Source organism: Aulostomus chinensis, chromosome 8 (genome assembly GCF_037954235.1).
Source record: "Aulostomus chinensis isolate RoL2024-O1b breed Wild chromosome 8, RoL_Achi_v1.0, whole genome shotgun sequence".
In the NCBI taxonomy this organism is placed as follows: Eukaryota; Metazoa; Chordata; class Actinopteri; order Syngnathiformes; family Aulostomidae; genus Aulostomus; species Aulostomus chinensis.
Window position 1 is genome coordinate 15,485,458 of NC_141327.1, and position 25,104 is coordinate 15,510,561.

General features: G+C 42.0%; 1 protein-coding gene across 4 annotated transcripts in view; it reads right to left on the reverse strand.

Moving 5' to 3' along the window:
* Window positions 1–470: 470 nt before the first annotated feature.
* The window catches only part of LOC147257349 (phospholipid phosphatase-related protein type 5-like), a 57,831-nt gene continuing 33,197 nt past the window's right edge, over window positions 471–25,104 (reverse strand). For 3 of the 4 annotated variants that reach the window (XM_086211221.1, XM_086211222.1, XM_086211220.1), the window contains 5 exons: window positions 6,295–6,415; window positions 5,806–6,056; window positions 4,535–4,711; window positions 4,116–4,246; window positions 471–3,042 (listed from right to left, as the gene is read on the reverse strand). In XM_086211221.1, the coding sequence (XP_086067347.1) occupies window positions 2,934–3,042; window positions 4,116–4,246; window positions 4,535–4,711; window positions 5,806–6,056; window positions 6,295–6,415 (789 nt within the window). In that variant the 3' untranslated portion in view covers window positions 471–2,933. Of the gene's footprint in view, window positions 3,043–4,099; window positions 4,247–4,534; window positions 4,712–5,805; window positions 6,057–6,294; window positions 6,416–25,104 lie in introns of all 4 variants that reach the window. The other variant, XM_086211223.1, reaches the window with a different exon arrangement.

Sequence of the window (25,104 nt, forward strand, 5' to 3'; positions counted from 1 at the left end):
TTGTCCTCAAATGCATAAAAAAGGGGGTAATGAGCCCTTAATCAAAATTTAAATAAAGTCTGAGCTGATGGGCTTATTACACAAACCTTGGGCTAATTTTAAATTCAGGGTAAAACATATCTGAGTCATTAATTCAGTCATTTAAATTTATAATAGTCTTAGAAAGTAGCAAACACAGTCAAATCCCCCTGAAAATACTGCAGCTAAACATCTTTTAACCAAATCATGAATTTAGAATGTTTGACCTGATGTTTATCTGATTTTCTTTCATGCTCATTTACCATCTTTGCCATTGTTATTCTTCTATCATAAAAAAAAATATATCAAATTGCTTTAAACCTGAGAGTCCAGATTCTTTATAATCTGTCAGTTGTCACATTTTAACAAGCAGTGATGAGGTTCAGGGTACCTGCGGTCACCTGCTTACAAAAAGCATGAGAGGAACAAACACGCCAACAAAGTGTGATAATTACTATTTATTTTGTTAAATAAATACAAAACAGAGACATATAACGTGAAAATAACATTATTTTGACATGATTGCGTTCATTAACTCTTCAGTTACAAAAAAAAAAAAAAAAAAATCCAGACTGAAAAGTTTTAATGTAGGTAATCTCAGAGCTAAAATGAGCACCCTCTGCTATAACAGGCATTGTTAGGACGCCTTGGCAGGGGTCCTTTGAAGGCCTGGGGTTACACACAAGTGTGTAATTATAGCAGCTTCTACTTTTGACAGTTTAACTTAACAAAAACAGATTGCCAAATTAACAGTTCTGCTGCCATACAATGTGCTCATTTGCAACAAACACACAAATCCCAATAGCCCACACACACACACACACACGCACGCACGCGCACACACGCACACACACACACGTTTAATAAAACCATAGTATTTTCTTCTTTATATACCCGCTGCATTCTCTCCTACTATAACCTGCCTGCAGTGTCCTCTTGAACACGCCAGCTGTGGTCTCCCCTTCCTAGAAGACAGGAGGCTTCACACGGGTGACACAAGTTACTGTACTGTAGTATATACTGTGTAGAGAAACCTAGATACTGTACAAATCTTTACAAATCTCACGGATCTTCTCTCTGTGGTACACACTGGCCTGTGCCAATGGTTTTACGAGTCACTGGGAGGGAAATGATGGTACGGTGAAGCAGATTAAACTGGACAAGACAGATTGATCAGTAAATACATGAAGGTCATTAGAAATTAAATTTAAAGGCATGAAAATGTCCAATGGAGTAGAGAGAGGAGGAGAAAGTGAGTGTAATGTAAACTGACAAAGAACCGGACAGTCACGTGATCACAGTTTCTAAATAAAGGGCAGCAGGGATGATATATTTATGTAGGCCAAACCCAGAAGTCAGCGTGGGCTCCCTCGACTGAATGGGATTGTTACATTCATTATCTTATCTTGTACAGGGGTGCTGGAGCCTGTTCCCAGCTGACAGGACGCCACTTCATCACAGTGCAGGCTTGTAGACAACCGTTCACATTCCCATCCACGCCTCCAGCCAATTCAGAGACCGTAATCAATCCAACCTGCGTGTTTTCGGTGTGTGGCGTGACGCTGGGGCACCTGGAGAGGACTCACACATTGAGCAGCTCCAGCAGATCAGTGGATTCAAACGCAGAACCTTCTTATCATGAGATCCCGGCGCTAACTACTGCAGGAGCGTGAAGCCCTATTCTTTTTTTTTTTTAAACATGAGAATTTGGAGTATCATAGAAACTAAGTTCTGTCAGACTTACCCATTTTCTTCGGTAAGATAATCCTGACAAATCAACACGGCTTCTTACGACTTTTGAAGCCTAAGCGCGTTGAACTGCTAATGTTAGCCTTCAAGGTCACCACACGCCAAATTCAGCACGGCGACGTTCAGTGACTACAGTTGTTTTTGAAGACACGTAAAAGCTTCAAAATGTACACGTCTATTATTTACTAGCGTATTTTGTGCAATAGATTCAAAGTGTGAACCTCATTTCAGGCATTTAGCCAAAGACCAATTAGAAAACCCCCCAAACATACCCACTTGATTTCAAGATGAGGGAAGTTATTCGGGGGTTTTAGACTCATTCCTGCGCCACTCCATAGTTCACAGTACGACTGTACAGTTTACAGACACGAATAAACACATACAAGTGGATACAAAATGAAGGAGAGTCGGTGGAAATCCAGTATTGTTGGCTTCCAGGATGACTAGCACCGCTCCAGTGTGTATCACTTCCCGCAATATACAACGAGATCAAACCCTCATTCCCCCAAAACAAATATAGATACAACACAGTTTGCTGTTCATCTGTGATATCTTCAACAAAAGTGCTTTCATCTTTGACAGCATCTCTTGTCTTTAATTTTTTTTTTGAGGACAGGAAAAAAAAGAAGAAGAAAGAAACGTGTCTGTACCTGCAGTTTGATGTCATAAAGGTCTCTGTTGTTTATTTGTTTGTTTTGTTCCCATTTTATTGTCCTGAGTGTTGGTCTTTAAAGGACGATCCACTGCTTAAAGGCTTCTCTTCCATCCTCGGAGTCACAGAGTTTTGATCAAGTATTTAATCAAGTCATCACCAGCCAACAGTCGTGGGATTCACTGTTGAGTCTTCGTGGAAAACAGGACGAGGAAATCAGGTCACAGTATTGCTTCAACAGCTCTGGCTTTGGTGAGTCTTTCATACTGCCCCCCCCCCTTCAAAAAGGGAGACCATCTTAGAGGACAAACAAGACAGAACAGAACAGGAAGGATTGAACTCCACCTCCTATTGGTTGTTAGAGCATGTCAGCTGGCTCGCCGTGTGTGTGTGCTGCTGTTCCGTCTCTTGAACTGGCCGGAGGACCCTCAGACCTGGGTGGATTTGACTCGTCGGAGAGGATGTCGTCCTTCTGGGTGGGCAGGGCAGGGTTTAGGGCATTCAAAGGGCAGGTCTAGACTGCGCTGGTGAGGCAACGCCGTGAGGGTAGGAGCACATCGGGAGGGGCGGGGGACGGGATTGGCTGATGGTCATGTGATCTCAGAATACGGTAGCCCTGGAGCCTAACAGGATGGAACAGAGAGAAAGGTTAGGAGACACAAAGAAGAAGGAAGGGAGGTACAACATAAGGGAGCACAGAGCGTTGATGTGATACTTCACAAAATGACCACGTGTTTATCGATGACTCGACGTGACATGAATACATGAAGATGTTCTTCTGCTGCATAACTGACTGACCAAGTAAAAATCTAGAGAGAAGTTTTATTTGGGAAGTTTTTAGTGATGCAACGGATCACAGTTGAGCTAGGATTCATTCAGATGAATCCCCCGTGGTTTGGCATGCATGTGAGCAGCGGTCCAACTGCAAAATTAGTGGGAGTTGTTCAGCGCCCTGCTCCCCCTCGCTCTTGGCATAGTGGACCGGACTAACAGCTTCCTGCTTTCATGAAGGACCAGAATGAGAGTCCCGTCGAACAAAAAGACAGACGGCAGGACATATTGTGATGTTAGAGAGAGAAAAAAGAGGGAGAGACTAATTCTGGTGTCTTGATGTTTGAAAATATTCAGTAGCGTGCTGAACTCTGCTCAGGACGTGAATGACGTCACTTGTGTTCAGAGAACGCCGTTTGAAGCCGCGTGAAGGCTAACGTCAGCTGTTCTGAAAAACTCATCAATGCGCCTGAAGGAATTAGCTTGAGCTTTTATTGTTATTTTATTGTTTATTGGCAAATATTCCTAAAGCCTTGCTGGTTTTCTAGTCCCGCTGCTGTTAATCTTTGGTCCCCATTAGCTTCCAGCAACAAGCGGAGGCTTTCACTTTCTGAATTCTGAATCTCACCAAGAAATCAAGCTGGGAGGAAACATGTCTTCATAAATTCAACACATCGAAGGGTGAGCTACTGATAAACAAGTGATCTTTTTTAGGGTGATGCATGGCTTTAAGTTGGGCTGAGACCAGACAGAAAAGCTGCACAATTAAGAAAGCATTCAGGAAACATCCAGAGGTGATGACTCATCTGTGAGGACAAAATCTGTGAAAGGCAAAAGTATTTGTCTCCCACCAGCACATCTCATTATAGATGGCTTTGTTCCTCTGAACATCTTTACCCCACCCCTTACCTGAAGGCCACTTAACTTTTCGAGTGGACTCTCCACACGGGGCAGGCTGAGCAGAGGGATCCCGAGCGGGGGCTCCGAGAGCTGTAGAGGCGGCGGAGTCAATGCTGCTCTCTGAGGCGGCTGGAAGTTGTTGATCACACATGACACCTGATGGAGTGTGGAGACAGAAGGTAAAAGATTCACTCCACTGCAGCAGAGTGATGGATGAGTTGATGGTGCGTGAAATAGTCCCCATGAGGATGGAAGCAGATGCGGGTGAGGACTCTTACAGTAGAGGAGGGAGATTAAAGACGAGTGATGGAGAATATATTGTAGGAGGAAGCGACCCAGCTCCAATTGTTTGCAATTTCCCCCTAATGTTTTCAGCTTTCCTCTCATCCTTTTTGATCCCTTCAATCCCATCAATGACTTCCTCCACCCTCCTCTTCCTCTTACCAGAAAGGCAGCAATGGCTCCTCCAGTGACAAACCCAGCCAAGACATCACTCCAGTGGTTTCTATGTTCTGTCACCCTCACAACCCCCACGAGCACAGCAAGAGACAGCAGCACCAGGCACAGGGTGGGCTTCATGAGACGGGTGCCCTTGGTCCGAAAAACCAGGGTGACGTACATCTGGATAGAAATGAATGTACACAAAGTTGAATCGACAGTTGAGAAAATTCAGAAGCCTTAACACTGTGGGTACGCCACAAGAGGAAGCACTCTGCAGGGCTGCAGGGAGCAGCAGAGGGGAGCACCACTAGAGCACTGGGAGGTTTAATGAGCCACTGAAGAGAGTGTCATAAAACACTGGCATGAATACATTTAATAGCTTGACAACATGCTGTTAGAATTAAAATGACAGCAAATGTTCCACTTGGATCCGTCTCTGCTGTAAAATCCTCATCGTTGTGTGCAGGTGAAGTAACGTATAACCGTTTGGACACATGCGGAGTCGTTCATGGTGATCGCAGAGGAAAAGAAGAACTTTATAGGGAGTACTTTTGGATTATGTTGTGTATTTTTATTATATCATGTCTCTCTCTCTCTGTCACTTTCTCTCTCTCTCTCTACATACATATGTATATACACACACATATATATGTATGTATATATACATATATATACATATATATGTATATATGTGTGTGTGTGTGTGTGTGTGTGTGTGTATATATATATATATATATATATATATATATACATACACACACACACACACACATACATACACATATATATAGTTTTGTTTGCCATTTATAAATCTCTTCACTGTGTTTACATCTGCGCACATTCAAGCAACACAGAAATTGGCCACTTCATCAGAAATTGGAGAACATGATTGATGGCTTCACGTTCCGATATTGTCACGTGACATTTTTATCTTCATTATAGGATTGTTTTCTCTGGAGCATCAGCAGCACCTTTTATTTGGAGGCATGAATAATATTCCCCAAAAGAGACCTTTGAGTTGCCATTCAGTGTTCTGTACGTTGCCCGGCTATAAAGTTGTTATAACTGATCTATGAATCTGAAGTAAACAGATTAATGCACATAAATCTATTCATTATCATAATAAAAGACGTTTGTAAGTTAATAAACGTAATAAAAAAAGGAATGATGCTTTATTCAGTTCAATTTAAATGCTACATTTTCTTCAGTGAATATTTGTGTGTTCCTCTTAGTTCTCCGCAAGCCCTCATATAGCACAGCTGAACATCTCTCACCACTGTGTAAATGGCTGAATAGAAGCTGAGTGCTGCGTCTTTGGAGGGGAAGGATTTGCGGGCGGACGCCACCAGGTACGGGTTTCCTGTGCACGCTCGGCGCTCCGTGATGTACTGCAGCGGAGACTGGCATCCCAGAGCTGTGTAGTTTGGCTTGCAGGCAGACAGGAAATGAGGTGTCTGGTTTCCTGTTACCACTTGACCTGCATTGGCAAAGATGGTGGTCGTGAAGAGGCCGAAGGAGTAGATACCTGGTTGAAAGAAAGAGATAATGTGTATAGAATATGTCAGTGGGAGGGAACAAAAAACCATCAGTTCACTGTAGAGACACTGACCTCTATGCGTGGAACATTAAAGTCAGATGGACATAGCCTTTGCTTTTATGCCTCATGAACTCAGCTCATAAAAGTAGAATAAATGCAGGATGGAAAGATGATGAAGAGACAGCACAGGTGACCCAAACTGAGGATCTTTAGCGCTTTCACTGACCCAGAAAACGTACGATCCTGCGGAGGAGAGGGTTGAAATAACAGCAGTCAGCGGTCACAATGGTCTTCTCCTGAGCTCCCTCTGTCTTGACAAAGAAACTGGTCACTTCTCCAATCAGAATCTGGGAAATAGAGAGTGAGAGAGAGAGAGGATTTGTCAGAAAGCTGAAACTGTGTGCTTAAGCATTGATCAGCCTCACAGAATATTCTGTCAGTTAAATATGGTGCACAGCAAAATTATTCATGAGTGTTCCTCCCCTCCGCCTCGCAGCGATTCTAATTTCCCTCGCCATTTGGCTGCTTTAGCAAAAACTCCCAATATTAGCAACCAGCATGACTGCTGGAGTATGTCACCTTTAATGTCTCATACACAACCCCCCCCCATCCCTCTAAGTCTCAAACTTTCCTTAAAATGGTGACGACAATTCTTCGATTAATGTTGCCACACAGGTTAACATCAAAAGTCAACACAGAGTGAGCCAAATCACATCAATAAAACACACCTCAGGCTGGCTGTAATCATGAAATATTAGAGATGCATTAGCTAATGTTTTAGCCCACCTTGATCAATGAAACATCTATTATAGTTACCGTTCTGGTCTCGACACACCACATCTAGAACAGCTGGTGAAGGAGCGCACGTTCCACGCCCCCAGCAGCTGTTCCACAGGCAGTTTTAGGAATTTAGAAAGGAAGTCAAAACCAGAAGGAGCACTGATTTCTTTTGACAGGAGCATAAACTGATTAAACACCTTATCACCCACCACTGGATACACCCTGCTTACAGAACCCGTCTGATCAGGGAACCCAGCTGGGAGAGGTATGGAGGGATGTAGCTGACTGGAAAAAGATGGAAGTATGCATTCACATAATAAAGAACATAAAGAAGAGCAACATAGCCACAGCTGACCAGTGCGAGCTGCGAAGAGAGGGAGCTCAGAGCAGCGTGTACGTTTCTATACTTGTGTTTGTGTGTGTGTGTGTGTGTGTGTGTGTGTGTGTGTGTGTGTGATCCTATTAAATTCAGTTCTGTTGTGGTAGAAGGCCACAACAAATAAGGACAATGTCCACTTGAACCAAATTTTCAAAACAAAGCCAAACCAAAATCTGACCAAAAAAAAAAGAGGGTTTCCCTTTAAAAGCATTTGGTTAAAATGCGCCATCGATTGGTGCCAAATTTTGAACAAAGGCCCAATGGGGAATTGGTCTCTCTTGACTTGAGTACATTGAGGAATATGCAAAAACATCTTAAGTTTTGCATGGAGGGGAAAATTAAAAAAAAGTTTGGTCAGATTTGCAGCTTCTGAGGAGTTTGGAAATGTTGGTTGATCACATTGAAACGCGGCGCATCGAGTTTTAACACCGGAGCAGTGGAACCCCCTGAGTTGATTTTAGTTTTCATAGGATCAACAGTTTTCAAGATAATGTACATTTCCTGCAACCTAAAGGAAGCAGGTCATTCACAACTTAACCAATGTTTGCATTATCCGAATTCCTTTGATAACTTCTCTCACGAGGGTTCATCGATGATATGAGCAGAGTTTTAGGAGCAGTTGGAAAAAGCTTGTTTTGCATTTTTCACTGTGTTGCAAACACTTTAATAAATCAGGGAATGTGCAGGTCTAAGGATTTTGGATGTGTGATGTAGGGTATGGAATTACAGACCAAATTTACAGAATAAACCACCAGGTCAAGTGTGTGCGTTCATTTTGGTGAATTTTCACATTGAGGTCTAAACAGAGAATGTGATTGATGAGCATTAGATCTTATGTATCTTCATCTCTCATCTTGAAGCAAAATGAACATTCTACTGACCAAGCAGGCACACGCATACGCACACGCACGCATGTACGCACGCACGCACGCACGCACGCACGCACGCACGCACACACATACAACTTCTTAGTTATCTGTGCAGAGAAATATGGGTGGAGGGGTCGGCCATAAATCATTATCCCTGGAGCTGGTGGAGGTTCGTTGCCTTGCTGCAGGCGATTTAGCAGAACTGGTGGGCGCCACAGATTAGACAGCTGGATTATATGTAGCACATTTTTACCTTCAGGCTGCTTTAAAATCATATCACCCACTGCCAATGATGAAAAAAATAAACTCCACAGTACTCCCACCTCGGATCCAAGTGAAAGGAATAACTGTGAATGGTTCCAGGACTGGATGTATGTTAGTGGTGCTGACGATGACTGGGAGTCTGAGCTGCTGATGCTGGCGGTGAAATCAGTGAACAATAGTGGAAAAAACGCACACACACACACACACACACACACACACACACACACACACACACACACACACAAACAAACAACAAAAAAGAACCAAAAAACAAAAAACAACAAAAAACAAAAATCAACTGTAATCAGGAAATTCTCCAGCTTATTGTTGGGAGCCTAAATGCCACAAACCGGCTGAAACTGTGTCTGACCCTCAGATAACCAGCTGTTACATCTACATCCAGATGACAACCTGAGACAAATGCAGTTGACTAGACAGAAAATGGACAGAGGAAGAAAACGCTGGAAGTGTGGGCCACATTGCAGCCAGCCTCCATTCACCCTGGACAGGTCACCAGTCCATCGCAGGGCCAACACATATAGACAGACAACCATTCACACTCACAGTCACACCTACGGTCAATTTAGAGTATCAATCAGCCTCGTCCCCTCTTGATGTCTTTGGACTGTGGGAGGAAGCTATGGAGGAGAATATGCTTGTTGGCCCACATTAAATCAAGAGTAAATCAGGTAATTCATTCCAAGCAGAACACTGGAATCCAATTCACCAGCAAATGACACAGTCCTAGCGTGACTTATTGATCGGTAGTATCAGGATCAGTTTTATTTAAGATGGAGAAATAATAAATTTTTGTCAATCAACTACAACAACAACAACCACCACCATTCAAAATTAAATCGATGAACTTCTGCCTCTCTGCCGCCAGGCGCGGTTCATCCATCCAAACACATTCATACAGGTGAGTTAGTGGAACCATGTTGGTTTGGTGAAAATAATCACGTCGTTCATACTGTACATCCATGCACACGAGCACGTGTGTAATTCGCTTCACTGCAGCGATAACAGAATGAGTCATGAATACAACAATGTGTCAGTATAATGGAAGTAGTTTTCATGGCTGATCTTGTCTGTTCCTCCTCTCACAGCCGTCTTGTGGTCTCTGGGCTGTAAAGCTGCAGATTTGTTCCTTGGCAAGCTGCTCTGCTGTGGCAGGAATAAGTACGAGATGGTCCAATCGTGCCCAATGTTTAATTAAAAAAAACTATTTTGTATACAAGTATAATATTTCCTATAATTGTATCTGTTTATTAACACGTCAACATCTGTACAGTTCAGACAAACAAGAAATACAGTGTATTCCTCTATCGATGCATCATGTCTCCCTGCTCTGGCAACAATAGCTGCTAAATGTTGTTGCCTCATCATTTTCCGATGATTGAAATGCTTTGGTGAAACTCACGCAAGTCCTCTACTTCTGTGACCGTGTGCTGCATCTTCACATGAGGTGTGCTGTGCAATCTGCAGGGTCATAATGAAGGAGATGACGCCCGAGGGGAGCCCCAGAGGTCAGCACCCTCACAACCATGCACACTCAAATCTCTCCAGCCAGGGCCACATTACTGTCAGGAAGGGGAGGAAGAGGAAGAGGAAGGAACATGGAGACTGTGGTCCCAGCAAACTGCACAAAACAAACTGAAGGACCAATGAGAAGCTGAACTGGTGTCGATGAACCAGCTGACAAGCAACCATGGAGGCTCGGAGCACATAAAGGACATGTCAGATGGGGATCAACGCCGCTTTCCTATTTCAACTAGATAGTGAGGTTTGAATAGTAAATATCTAAAATCAGTTTTATAGGTGAAGATAATTTACAGTTCTTTGTACTTCTTATTTGCAAACTTGTGTACATGAGATGAGTCAGATGTTTCAGGCACAATGAAACTGAAACAGACGTGATGACGATCACTCTGAGACGATCCTAAACACCTGCCTCATTCTGTCCAAACTTGTGTTGCAAAGTAAACATGTTAAAGTAACATGTACAACTGAACAGTTACGGTACTTATGACAAACTGCACTTAACAAGGTGACACCAGCGACAAGCTTCTCATTGGTGCAGTAAATGACTCGTAACTAAGGCACATCCACGAATCCAATACCTTCGGCTGGAGTGTCTCGTTTCTCTGTTCAGAGTACACAAGTCCATTAATACACTTTGACCTAAGCTTCTGCTGTATATTGTGTGTATCATGTTTTAATCTAGTTCTTATCTGATTTTCATGTTCTGTTTCTAAAAGTGCTAACAACATGGCACTAATAATCTAATCTATTCAAAAAATATTATATATAATGCCAATAAAGCTTCCTACTTAGTGCTTACTCTGAAAAGATGGGAAAAAAATCTTTTGTTGTGGATCGTAGAGGACTGTAGATGCAATGCTGGCAAACCAAGCTAACATTTTAACCCGCTACATGTCAGCTAGCAGGCAGTGTGACGCGACAGGCTGTTAGCTCCTCTGTAGCTGGTCGGAGCAATAACGCCACACAGGAGTGGACCAGACGTTTTCTTTCCATTTGTCCAGGAGTGGAGGAGAGGCTGCTGAGGTTTATCTGCTGGGTACATTTGTCCCTCTGTGTCCTTGATTGTTGACATAAATATCAGGGATTTCCGGCATTATTAATCCTGGAGTTTTATTTTAACCCAAACCCTGATCTTTTCTTAAGTCTAACTAAGCATTTTTGGTGCCAGAACCTAACCAGACATTAAAATCTGCGCTCAGGCCAATCATTAGTAGCTGAATCCTCTCATACGGGTTCAGAAAGAGAATTTTTCATGACATTTTTCCCGCAGACATTGCGATTCGACTGAACAAGACTCTTGTTGCATTATCTTGGGACATAATGATTTTTTTATATTATGTATTTTGATAAAACTAGGCCTAAATGTCTCGATCTTACAGTGTTTACCTAAAGAATCTGGGTCACACGATGATAGATAGATAGATAGATAGATAGATAGATAGATAGATAGATAGATAGATAGATAGATAGATAGATAGATAGATAGATAGATAGATAGATAGATAGATAGATAGATAGATAGATAGATAGATAGATAGATAGATAGATAGATAGATAGATAGATAGATACTTTATTCATCTCCAAGGAGAAATTCACAATATATAGAACAAAGGTGGCTTTTCTTGAGTTTACAGTGACACAAGCAGATCTGCAAAAAGAAAAGTTTCAGGTTCCAACAAATGAAATGAGTCTCGCCACAACGCTTTTAAACTGGTTTTAGTTGCAGATTAAAGCATTATAGAACAGGTGGGTTATGAATTTTTAAGGTGCAAGAGCATAAAAACATTCCAATCCCCCACCCACCCAAAAAAAAAACCAAAAAACCTCCAGTAATGTTAAACTCCAGCGATGTTTCTAAAACTGAGAAAGAAAGAAAAAAAGTCGACTAATTTAAACATAAAACCGATGTGCGCTCTCCTCATGTTAAAGGTCTGGCCGCGCTGCTCTGAATAAACCACAGCTGTCTGAGTGTGTTTCTTGGAGACACTTGAGAGAAACGGAGAGGAAGAGCGGAGGAGACGGCAGCTACTCATCCTCCACTCTTCTGATGATATTTACTTGGCAGGCAAAAGAGCAGAAGGCATATGAGACTTGTAAATTATGTTAACAGCAATTAATCCCTGTGAAACTGAGATTACAGATTGAGGAAAGGAAGTTGATTGTAACATAATTAAAAATTGGCTGAGGTTGCCAAGTCGGTTTCAACAGCTGTCAGTGCAGCATGGCCAAAAATACTGTCGTGGAAATTTTTATGCTCACTGCTGGTGAATGAGGAAATAGAGACCTCTGCCGGCCGACAAGTTTGTTTTTTTTTTGCAAAGAAAAGGTCAGATTAACACGCGAGTGGTTAAGGTGACGAAAAGACATTGAGTATGGGGAGACATGAACATTCCTACTTGAGGAACTCCCCCAGGTGAGTTTCACATCCTTTGTCTGCTGCGGGGGTCGGCCCCTCCAGTCCTCTTCACACCATTACGTCTGCAATAGTGCTGATACCGACCCCCCCCCCCCCCCCCCCCCCGGATGTGTCTCACACCTGGAGTAAACAGTGGGAATTTACATTTATTGTAAAGATAAAGGGACTTGGTAGTTGGGTGAAACTGTGATTGGCATGAAAATGTCATTACAAGGTCTGGGTTTTTGCATTTTTAACACATACACAGAGATTTGATATATTTAAAAGCATGAGTTGAGGTATTTCAAGCGTTTGATCACAAGGAAAATGAAATTACAATTACAATACCCAAGAATTGCTTTGTCTTCGGTTTCTCATCACTTCAAGCAACTAAAGAGGAAAAACAGACAAAACATAACTTTGGCTTTCTAAAAAAAAAAGATCATGGATTCCTTTAAATCTAAATTAGTTTCTGCTCATTTAACAGCAACTGATTCATCTTATTTGATTATTTTTGCTTCGACCGAAATAATCAAAAATTCTTGTTAATTTTGATTACAATCTTCTTATAATTCAATCTCGATTCATTATTTTAACTTTTTTTTTAATCAAGGTCAGTGGTAAATCAACACTATTTTCTTTCCATAACATATGGAGGTAAACAGTAATTTAACACTCTGACGTGGGAATCCGTAATGCTACCACCTGTACACTTTGTTTTTGACAAATGTTAATTAGATTTCAAGGTTGCAGAGTGAGAGCATTTTTTTCTATGAAAGAGCAAGAAAAAAGAAAATCCGCCAGCGTGGAGCCAAAGTTCCTGGATGTTTCCTTGATCAAACCACAGCAAACGGATCCAAAGAGACTGAAGGGCATGAGGGAACAGACGCAGAGAGGCATTTGAGGGTTTATATTAAAATGAATTATTCATTTCTGGTTTGACAGCAGGACCGCTCATTCAGAATGTGTGTTGCATCATGTAAAGCCACAGCTACACACTGCAACATCGACAGTGTAAGGTCTGGTTAATTTTGCTCTGGCGTGCTCTCTCCCTGCCCCTCACTCTGATGGAAAATGGAGTCTACGTCCCTATTAGGAAAGCAGTTGCTATGTCTAATCATTTATCATTCGCTCAATTACTTTTTTCTGCTATGCCTGTCTGATGTGCTCATATTGAAATTGCATGGTGAAAGGCTCCCGCTGAGTTGTTCCATGCTACATTTCTCCCACCAGCCATGTATTCAAAACTATCTCATGTCAATATCAATTCTTCTCAAAGCGATCGCACCGAAAGGTTACTTTTAACTGCTTCAGTGAACAAGCGCCTTCATCACTACAAAAGGTCTGTAACGGCAAGAAAGATGTATTGATAGCACTAAGTAACCTTTTCACTGGGTTACTGCACAAATAAATCCGAGCGACAGCAGGAATTTGACAGTAAATGCTTCATGAGGAAGACGCAGAGCAGGAGAAGCAGCAAATCTGTGCGCAAGCAAAGCGCAAGTAAATTGTGTTGAAGGAAAAGGTCACAAAATGTAAATGTGAAATCAAGAATTTTCATGGAGATATTGAACAGATGTCAAATACTCACATCTGAGGAGGAATCACAACAGTGTCTGCAGAATGACATACTAATTTCAGGCATATTGACAACATACCAAAATGTATTATTGAAATTATTCACCTGGTTGTTCAGCTGTTATGTATTACAACAAACCCGCAGCGGACTCAACCAGAATTCAGTTCAGCTGTACGGGGCTTCTTTAAAGCAATCCTTCACCCACGTAGTGTTAAAAGGAACTCACAAAGATGGTCTTCCCTCCTGCACCACTTCTTTGTGACTCTGGAACGCAGAAAGAACTAGCCACACACATTTAGCTTGAAGCTAGTGGCGGACCCAAAACTGTTCCTTTAAAAACTATCAAGTGTATCGTCTGGTATAATCCACGTCTTTGTGCGGACATTCGGGATGGTGTGCTTCCCTTTTTAGAAAGAGACAGTTTTGTTGCAGGAGCTGTTGGTAGCTAAATAGATGTGGCGGGCTCTTCCTGCAGTCTGGAGTCAGAGGGAAGTAATGCAGGAGGAAAACAACAACAACAACAAAAACATCTTTGTGAGATCATAACACCTATTTTGTCAAAACACAGACAGGAAACAGGCTGGACTTGACTTGTAATTTGACACCAATATAAACCAGATGAGCAACAGGGAAACTAAACAAATTAGATAGGGCTGATTTACTAAGAAGACACAGGTGAGACTCAAAAGGGGAAGGAAACAGACATTAGCTGCGTTTCCATTATCCCTGGAATTGCACAAAACCTAAATATCGTGACAAAAAACTGGTAATGGAAACACTTTTTCATAAAACCTCTCAAATGTCGCTAAAAAGTTTTGACACTCTCATGAGGTAGTTTTTCAGACATGTCAATATAGTATGTGCTTAACACCATTCAATGGAAACACCTGCGAATCGCAACTGTACTTTGTCGAAATTTTAGAAATACCGCTTTCACTTTGTGAAAAACTGTAATGGAAAGGCAGCTATAGACGGGAAGTGAAAAGCCCACAAAGACACACAAGGGGAATTACAGGAACTGGCAAGTAACCTGAGAGATGTGAAACTACAACATGAGAGGAATAATGTCGGAATTGAGTCTAGAACTAAAAGTGGACACAGAAGGGTTCAGACAGGATTCTGACGCTCGCCTACATCATCATAAGACATGCCGTTCGTTTCTTTAAACGAGAAGTGCTCTCTTCTCCTGCGTTGAAATTTGTGCGCCACTGAAATAGTGATACGCCAAGTCCTGGTGCAACCTGGGCTTCTAAGAGAAGGACACGAAACGCTCTGATTCTTTGAGAGATAATGAGACACGTTAGTAATTATTGAAATTACTGAAATGTCATCCAGGATCAATCAGCAGTGCGTCTCTCTCATACAAGCTGCTTCTGTATTTCTGCACTCGCGCATCAAAACGTCCGTAAAAGCGCAAGAGCGACAACATGCCTTTGAGTTTGCTGTTCAGAAAAGAAATACAGCAGCTGCTCCTCAAAGATGTCAACGGGTTTTTGTTGTCATTGTTTTAAGGAAGGAACAAATGAGCGCGAGCAGATATTAACATGAGTTTACACTGCTGTCGGAACACAGACAACAAAAAAATCATGAAATGTAAATGAATGAAAATGAGTAAATAATCATGTTTATGTAAGTGATTGCACAGGGAGTAAAGGGTCATTAGATGAGGGCAAACATCACAAAGGAGAAAGAGATAGTGGGGAAAAAGAAGATGAGATTCAACAACACGACTTTTTGCAGATAATTTGACAGTTGAATCGCCTTACCGCCAAAGTGTATAATAATTAAAATTCAACAATTGTAATTCATGTATGCAACTCATACAAATGTGAGCCAGAGGCAAGTTGTAGAACTTTTTTTTTTCCAGTGAGATGTTGAGACATGAGGAACCATTGTTGTGGTGTGATTCGTATTCTGTCACAACCGTCTGAAAATACTGCATTTTTCTAACTGAGAGAGAGAAAGAAATGTACAACCTTTGCTTGAGGGTCTTGTCGCAGGCGCGCTCATCGCTCATGTTGCTGGACAACCGCGAATTTGCGTGAAAAATTGTGCAGCACTCTCAAGTAAGATACACAAAAGTTATTTCCACCCTAACACATGGAAAAATAGGGCCAAGTTGGAAAGATCGTGTAGACCAGAGTCAGAGGGACTATGTTACGATGAGCTCGTAGAATATGAATAAAAAACCACTGTCAGAAGTCAATGTTGACGGATCCATGCTCTCTTCAAAAGTCTAATTTCATTAATCTAAGAGGAAGATAACATTTTATACCCTGTAGTACAAAACGGTCTGGTACGTGCAAATCAGACTTGGCAGCCAATTAGTTTTGAGCAGATGTTACCTGCGTCTTGGAGGCAATTGGTGTGTTTTTTTAGGCCGTATTTATTTAATGCAAGGATAGTCAAAGGGAAAAAAGGGAGACCTCAGCTAGTCGGAGATGAAGGCCTGATTAAAACACAGACAGATGTTTGTGCTGTAAACACCTGAAGAGCGAAAAGAGATGGAGCTATGCAAGGAAGGGGGGGGTGTGATGAAATACTGCAACTAGGTTAGGAAAGAGCAAAGGGAAAATAGAGGATTGATGAACATTAAAAAAGGGGAATAAGAGAAGGAAGATGAAGAGCGATGACTGACACAAATCATCTTCTGCTTGCAAGAGAAGAGATCACATGTGAAAGTAGGCGTAAGTGCACAAACCTCTGTAAGGCTCCACTGCGAAATCAGTTACTCGTAAGACTTTTTTTTTGTCAAGAGTGTCATCATCTGTTTTTAAGTCTGACAACTATACAGATGAAAGCTGAAAGGCTGTCAGTGGGAATAAGGGGGCACGGGGAAGAGCACATGTGGGGAGATGAATGGGAGAAACTTGGGAGACTGAGCTGGTCTTAATTGTCTTGCTTTCATTTCTTAGGGCTTTGTGACATGTGACAGTCAGTTGTGTGGTGCTCTTTTGTCTTTGTGAGCATGAACAGTGTGGCTATGTGTGTGTGTGTGTGTGTGTGTGTGTGTGTGTGTGTGTGTGTGTGTGTGTGTGTGGGTGGGTGGGTGCGTGAGCAAGTCTTACTCAACAAAAGCTGACAATGAGGATCAAAAGGAGACGATTGGAAAAGAGGAAGAATGCCGTGAAAAGGTGAACATTAAACATAAGAGCACTTCAGAGAACTACAGCCTGTTGAACCTAATATGCCAAGAATATGAAGTGAGACAATGAAGAGTGTAACGAAGGGTTCTGTCGGCACAAAGCGGAGCTTTATACCAGTGGATTTCCTTCAACAATACGTGTGTGGTATTCTCAATAAACCAGTATTTTCAATTTACAGCCCATTCACAACCCCAGACATCTTAGATAGAAGAACATGCTAGTTCCACTCTCATCCTGTAACAGAACAGAATAATACACACACTGATGCAGCATAAAATGCAAATCTGACGTCACAGCATATAAAAAGCAGCTTACGCTTCAGGGGGAGTGTGGAAATACATGCTAGTGATTTTTTCCCTTCATCATTGAGGATATTGTGTGATAACGCTAAATATAGCTTCACATACCCTAGTGTTAAATTGTGAGTCATCCAGCGTCATGTTAAATGTATTATCATTGTGTTCATGCGGATATAATGTGCATTTCAGTCGACATCTTTTATGTGGCTTCTAAAAATGGTGTTAATAGTTACTTAAAATCTTTTTTTTATTGTGAAAAAGACAAAAAAACAAAAACAAAACCTTGGTGAGGATTATGCATAAAGCCTCAGCAAATATCCCGTGACATCTGTTGACACTGCAAGCCCAGTGCTCTACTTTAAACACACACACACACACACACACACACACACACGCACACACACACACACACGCACACACACACACACACACACACACACACGGCGGCTGCCTTCTCACACACTAGTGATGGTAACCATGACAATTTAGCTTCAGCTTCATCATCACCCACACTCTCCTCATCCATCTCTCCTCTCCGTCTCACCCTGCTTTTATATGCTCGTTGTTTCGTTCATGGCTCGGCAGCTTTCCCAGCTCTTTTTTGAAAGAGAAACTAGGCTACTAGAAACATCTTCCATTTTTCACTGTTTATTCGTCCTTTTTATCTTTCCTGATGCAAATATAAATGTTCCTTTCTTGCCTCCCTTTTTTTTTTGCCCCCTCCTTCAAATCCTTTTTATAAAGTTTAATCATTTTTAACCCTTTCTTTCTTTTTTATTAGCTTCTTCTTCTCTTTGCTTGCTTGCTTAATCGCCACCTCTTCATATTCTCCTTTGCTTCCTATAAGTTGTGTCTTTTTCATTCCGCTTCTTTTCTGAGAGGAAACAGAGGGATTAGGGATCAGTGTGGGAAGGGACCTTGCAGCTAATCTAGCAGTGTGAGTATTGCTGGATTAGGGGTTCTCATCTACGGGTTAGAGCATGTTTTACAGGCTATCGCAGTGGGAGAAGATAGCTGGTCAGGCATATCGACATGGGGCTGCATGGCCTGCCGTCTTCATCTCTCAATCCTCTGTCTGGGGTGATTGGCAGTGACAGGATAAAGCCATGATTATCCCTTATTATCCCTGCTCTCTTTTTTTCTACCGCTCCTTCTCAAAAAAAAAAAAAAAGCACAACTGTGAATGCCACGATCTGTCCCTACCCCCCTCCTAAATTTGTCTTTTTGCTCAGATGGATAAACAGATGCAGCAAGTGCTCACAAATAGAGAAACCTAATGCGTAAGTTCCTTCTCTTTTAAATAGATTCACTTCTGATGCTCTCAACGGCATTGAAATGATTCACGTTTATCCTTTTTTGGTGAGTTGAAAAGACTTGATCTTGTCTACAATGGTTTTTGCTGAACACAGAAATTTGATTAAATATTAATTCAGGGCTGGATAGTGAGAACTCCAAGATGCTATAATTGTGACGATGTTTAGAATATGATACGTATTGAGATACAGCACACAACAGTCAGATACTTTCAAAAAAGAGCTGAAAACAGAAGTTGCTGTGTAGCACCCACTGTAAATATACAATGATATTATGTACAACACAATATACAGATAACACAACAAGACACATTCAGTCAAAACTATTGTTGGATGTGTCCCTGAATACTTGCAGAATGACGAAGCTTGAAGAAGATACTTGTTTTATTCAACTCGTTACTCCCTGGTTTGTCTTTATATCCTAAGTGCTGTCAAGTGTTGGCTTTCAAAGCAGCAGATACGGCTCTTATGCCGTCCGCCATGACAGTCTACCTCTGACGGAACTAGTGCTGGATGCATGGGAGTTCAGACGCAACAACGCCTGTAGGGATATCTGCAGGAGCGGAGGATTGCTATTATTTTTTTGAATGTATCCATGCAAGGGGCTGGAATGTCTATATATGAAAAAAAGAGACGTATGCGTATTCATTTTATTGCACAATGCAATATAATATCAGAATGTGAAAACCGGTGCAAACACATCAGCTGTTTACAAGATGAGAAAAAAAACTGCAACAGCTGGTGAGACGTGGGAAAATCATACAGGATCGTATCATATCTTCCAGTTACGTGCTGCTCTACAGAATACATCACCGTCATCGAAGAATATTATCAGTTTCATTACACAATTATGCTGCTTAATATTCCAAAACGGCTACATGTGTTGACTAGGAGTGAAAATTATGGTATGTTCATCGAAAAATGACTCATCCCAGCAGGAAAACACATTCAACCTCAGCTCCAAATCACTTTTGTCAAATTCATGGCCTTATCCTCTTTCCTGTATCCCGCCTGAGGAGGAAATCATCTAGGGAAGTGATCTTCTCACAATCCATTACTTGGCACAAAGAGCTAAGGATGAGTTTCAGCATGACACACAAATATTGTCTCCCTCTGTCTAGTTTTCCCCGGCTCTCCTCTGTCTGTCATACGGGACTCCATTATTCATGAAATATTGTCCTGAGGCTTAACAATATGCAAACTTCTGGACAATTTGCATATCGGCATTGGACCTGTGTGTATGTGTGTGTGTTTTTGTGTGCACGTGCGTGTATCAGGGTGCTAATTTGCACATCCCCAGCATGTAAGATAAATTACGAGGCTGATGACAATTGCAATCAACTCAGAAATGTCAGGAAAATAAGAATGATTTCATGCTTGAGTTGCAGGAGTTCAACTATGTATGAAGTTGGTAACCTGGATCATGTTTGAGTGTGTGTGTGTGTGTGTGTGTGTGTGTGTGTGTGTGTGTGTGTGTGTGCGCGTTTGTAGTACAGCTCAATTCTTTTGGGCTGTTTGTCAAAGACGGCAACTCTGATTAGAATAACAGAGGAAGGTGCATTCAGGACAGTGAACTTCACAATTTGCTGAATTTGTCCACAGCACAGTCAGAGAGCATAGTGGGAGCCATATCACTGGAGAAAATAGTCTCTCTGTCTATGTACATATATACACACATACACATATGTGTGTATATATGTACACATATATACATATACACCCATACATATGTATACACATTATATATATACATACATATACTGTATACATATTATATATACTTTATATATGTGTGTGTGTGTGTGTGTGTGTGTGTGTGTGTGTGTGTGTGTGTGTGTGTGTGTCTGTCTGTCTGTCTGTCTGTCTGTTATCCCCGCAGGAGAAAAGTGAAATTCTTGGACACACGTATCTTTTTAATCACTGACTGACTGCATGGGGGAACACAATGGTGATGGAGTCTATGGCCACCTGATGAAAGGAGCTCTAAATGGACACCAGAAATCCACAGCTGTTTTGCCTACAAATCAACAGTTAAATGCAAGTGCTGAGAAGCAGGACATGTTAGTGAGGATTCTCAGTCATCCGGGTCATAGTCCAAGTGATCAACGTCAGCAGGATGGTTTTGACGCCTCACTGGTCAGTTAGAAGTGACAAAGCTTCTGGGATTACATGGGAAAAATCTGGAGGAAAATACTCCAGTTTTCTTCATTTACCATTTGGATATCCTGGTATGGAAGTTACCGTAAGTGCATTTGCAGCTAAGCTTTAATGAACTTGACATTTTGGATTTGTGTCAAGGCAGATGAAGTTGTCCCGCTCACTCTGTCAAACCGTTTGATTTTACATAACTCTGCTCGGCTGAATGAGAAGCAATAGCATTAGCCATGAATGAATCACAACCAATGGAAGCAGCTGCACAAGTGCTCATTATGTTACCAGGCCTCTGGCACCATCCCTTTTGTGAGCCCATAGACATAAATTTAGCTGTGCCTCTTTTTGTGTGACTAAGCAATTAACATATAAATATGTTTGGGAGGTTATTTTGTAAAGAAGTATAAATAAATCGGGGGAAAAAATGCTTTTCAGCAACTCTGAAAAGTAATACGATGTGAGTTATACAGTGAGAACAACAGTCATACTCTGCTAGAGCAACACATTCAGATTCCCAACATTATTAAATATTCTACACTTTAAAATACAAAGGACAGTGAGACTGATGTAACTGGACTCCACACGGTCACATCTTTTCCAGCCTCAAGAGCTATAAACTGAATTCAAAATCACAGTCATAGCGCCACATAGTGGTTGGACTAAATCAAAGTTACACTGTGTTGTCTTAATGTGATCTACTGCAGCATCATACATGTGTTCTCTAGTTGGCGTTAGCAGAGATGTGCTTTCTAGTTTCACCAGTGTATTCACTGCTACCAATACCTCAGCTTGAGTAGATTCTCATAATTTCATCACATTATCTTCTGTATCTTTGGCCAGATAGCTGCAGGACAGAAAATTTAAATTTCTCCAAAAGCAGAGCCCAGCATTTCTGAAAGCTCTCGACATCCTCTGTGGAGGCAATTCACCGACCATTGTCTTTCTCTTCACCTAAAGTTATTACTGCTCTTCAACTTCTACGTACTGAGGTATAAAAGATCCATACACAAAGAAACATTGTCCTCATCCAGCTTCTGTTTTTGAAAATATCACAGCAACAACAGCACAATGCAGCTTTCATGCATCCGCATCTCTGGTTTAATAAACTCTGGCATGACTGGATCATATGGTCTGTCGCCATGATTTGAGCCAATCCCCATCATTCTGTCACACGGCACTGCATTATGCATGAAGGCTCCTTCCTTCCAAGGTTTAACAGACAGCAGCAAATAAACTTTGGAACACCTCCCTCCATCTCTATCGCTGCTTTATGTATTCTTTTTAGGTTTTGCTTTCTCTGTTTTATCTTTGCTACTTTTTGATTCTTGTATTCCTCTTTTCTCTCCCTCTCTTGTTGTTGTGTTTGCTGCATTTTTAACTCTCAAAAGTCTCTTCTCTGAAAAGGCACCCTTTCTTTGCGTTAATGTTTGAGAGGCTTATATTTCGCTGCATTAGGATGGAGCTCTCCAGAGAACAAGCATTAACCATTGTACAGTATGACCCACATAAAAAAGGTGGAGAAATACATTCTAAATTTTATTTGTTTAGGGCATTGTACCTACAAGTGTCTAAACATCACAGTGCCGCCCCCCGCAAGTGCTGTGGCAGTTTGCGCTGTGCCAATGCGTCTGAAGCCTATGATCATTATTTGATCCTGTGGTTGGTCCGAGGTTTGCGGAATCAACTGTTTCAGATGCACTGGACATTACACACCCTTACACAAACAAATAATTAGCAAAGAGTTTAAATAGCACTTTAGGCGAGACAGCATGGCATGTTAATTGGTGTGAGAGCTGAAAATGACATCTGTAGTGTGTAAGGTAAGTGTATATAGGCCAGTCTGACTAGTACACACACACACATCATGTGTAACACACACACACGCACACACACACACACACACACACACACACACCTATCAACTCCCACTTGCACAGAATCAGATGTGCGCCGTCATCCACCCACACACTTACCTTCACTGATGCACTGAAACTTACAGCATTATTGCGAAGTACCATACAAGTGCTTCTATTTCACTCAGCCTCTCACTTCCTCTCTTTGTCTGTGCGTCAACCCCCCACACACACACACACCCAGCCCTCTTTCTAATCTAGCTGCCATATCAACTGCAGTTAAGCGTTGCGTGTTATTCAAATTAGTTACTCTAGGTTTAAATGAACATGAACACCCATACAAAGACCACTGCTGCTCTGTAATATTGCAATGCTGGTAGGAGCCTTTTCATAGTCCCGTTGCCTCTATTTATGTCTATGTGGGTTGTTTCTAAATTGGAAACATCTCACAAGAGTCAAAACATTCAAATATATGTCAAGAGCACCATGCAGTGTAAAAGGAGCACCAGGGTTTCAATCAAACGGTGTCTTTTAGGAGATATGGGCAAGTTTGGGTGCGCTCATATTGAGACTGGGGGTTCAAAACAACAGTGGCAGCTCCTGAAGTTAGAGAGTATGTCATCCTTGAAAGAAGAGCAAAGACGAGCACGGCTCAAAAGATGTTTTCAGTCCTTCACCATGACGTCAGTTCGTTGAGCTGCCCATAGATGTTGATAGACAGATGGTTGATACGATCCCCTGCTAAATATTTGCCGCATGGATCAGTGAAACAAACCATCTGATGAGTCGGTTCATTCAGCTCCTGAAGCAGGGTTCCTTATTTACTGAGGGAAGTCTCTGAAGATAAGAATTGCCATGATGAGTAATGCTATTATACTGTGTCCTCTGTTGCTCCACAGGAGCTTTCAAAAGCTTGTAAAAAATAAAAACCCTGATAAAGAAGTCAGGTTTATCTCAGGTTATACATGAAAGGTTAGAGCGAGGGGGTTCATAAAAACAGTTAGGATTGAGAATTAGCTCACACTGCAGGGCTATGATGTCCATTATCTATTGCATCAACTGTGAGTGAGGTTTCATGAACTACTGCTCTTTATCAGACTCTGAGACGCCATCTTAAAGAACCACCTGCTGCAGGTTGTATGATGCTGCCATGTGAGCAAAACCAAAAGTGAGTGTACAAAAAAACAAATATACAAACGTATTCTTCTATGGACAGAAACTGTAAGAATATGTGAGCTCACAAGATATAGACAAAGTAAATAAATTTGCAAACAGATTCCTGAAATACTGTGGTTGCTGCAATAATATTGGACCCGTGCAGTTTAAAAGCTGTTTCTTTTCTCTTCCCATGTTTGGTTCTGGATGTATGTGCAAGTATCCTTTGCAGCATTACAGATTTGACACAAAGACTTTATGAAATGCAAGATGGACGATAGCCTTTACAAGAGAGGAAGTCTACCAAAAGCAGCTTGACCAATAAAACTCAGTTAGGATAGTTAAGTCTGCTCTACCATTGCTTCAACTTGCACAAAGACCTGTGGCTATCCAAAGTTGTAAGCTTCCATTTTCCATGGAGCCTATCCCAGCAGCTTTCAGGTGAGAGGTGGGGTTCACCCTGGACAGGTCACCAGTCCATCACAGGGCCAACACATAGAGACAGACAACCATTCACACTCACAGTCACACCTACAGTCAATTTAGAGTATCAATCAGCCTCGTCCCCTCTTAATGTCTTTGGACTGTGGGAGGAAGCTGGAGTACCAGAGAGAACCCACACAGGAACAGGGAGAACATGCAGACTCCACACAGAAAGATCCCGTGCCCGAGCCGGGACTCGAACCTGGAACCTTCTTGTTGAGAGGCCACAGTGCTGACCACTGCACCGCCCTGCAGCCCTGCTTCCATCCATCCATCCATCGTCATCTTCCGCTTATTCCTACACATTAAGGGTCGCGGGGGGGCTGGAGCCTATCCCAGCGTCAACGGGCGAGAGGCGGGGTTCACCCTGGACAGGTCGCCAGTCCATCGCAGGGCCAACATAGAGAGACGAACAACCATTCACACTCACATTCATACCTACGGTCAATTTAGAGTATTCAATCAGCCTCGTCCCCAGTTGCATGTTTTTGGACTGTGGGAGGAAGCTGGAGCTGCAAACTCCACACAGAAAGATCCCGTGCCCGAGCCGGGACTCGAACCCGGAACCTTCTTGCTGTGAGGCCACAGTGCTGACCACTGCACCACCGTGCAGCCCAGTCCAGCTTCCATTTTATCAAAAAAAATAAAAGAGAAATAGTTTGGGGGAAAAAAATAAAGAAAACTTCTGCAGCCCCCAGTAAGGCTTTAAATTATGGTACACACATATATAGTGCACTACACAGAATCACCGCACACACAAGTCTGTGCGTTGCCGTAGCAGCGAACATCAGCGTTGTCAGTTAAGGAACTCATCTGTTTGCTGTTTG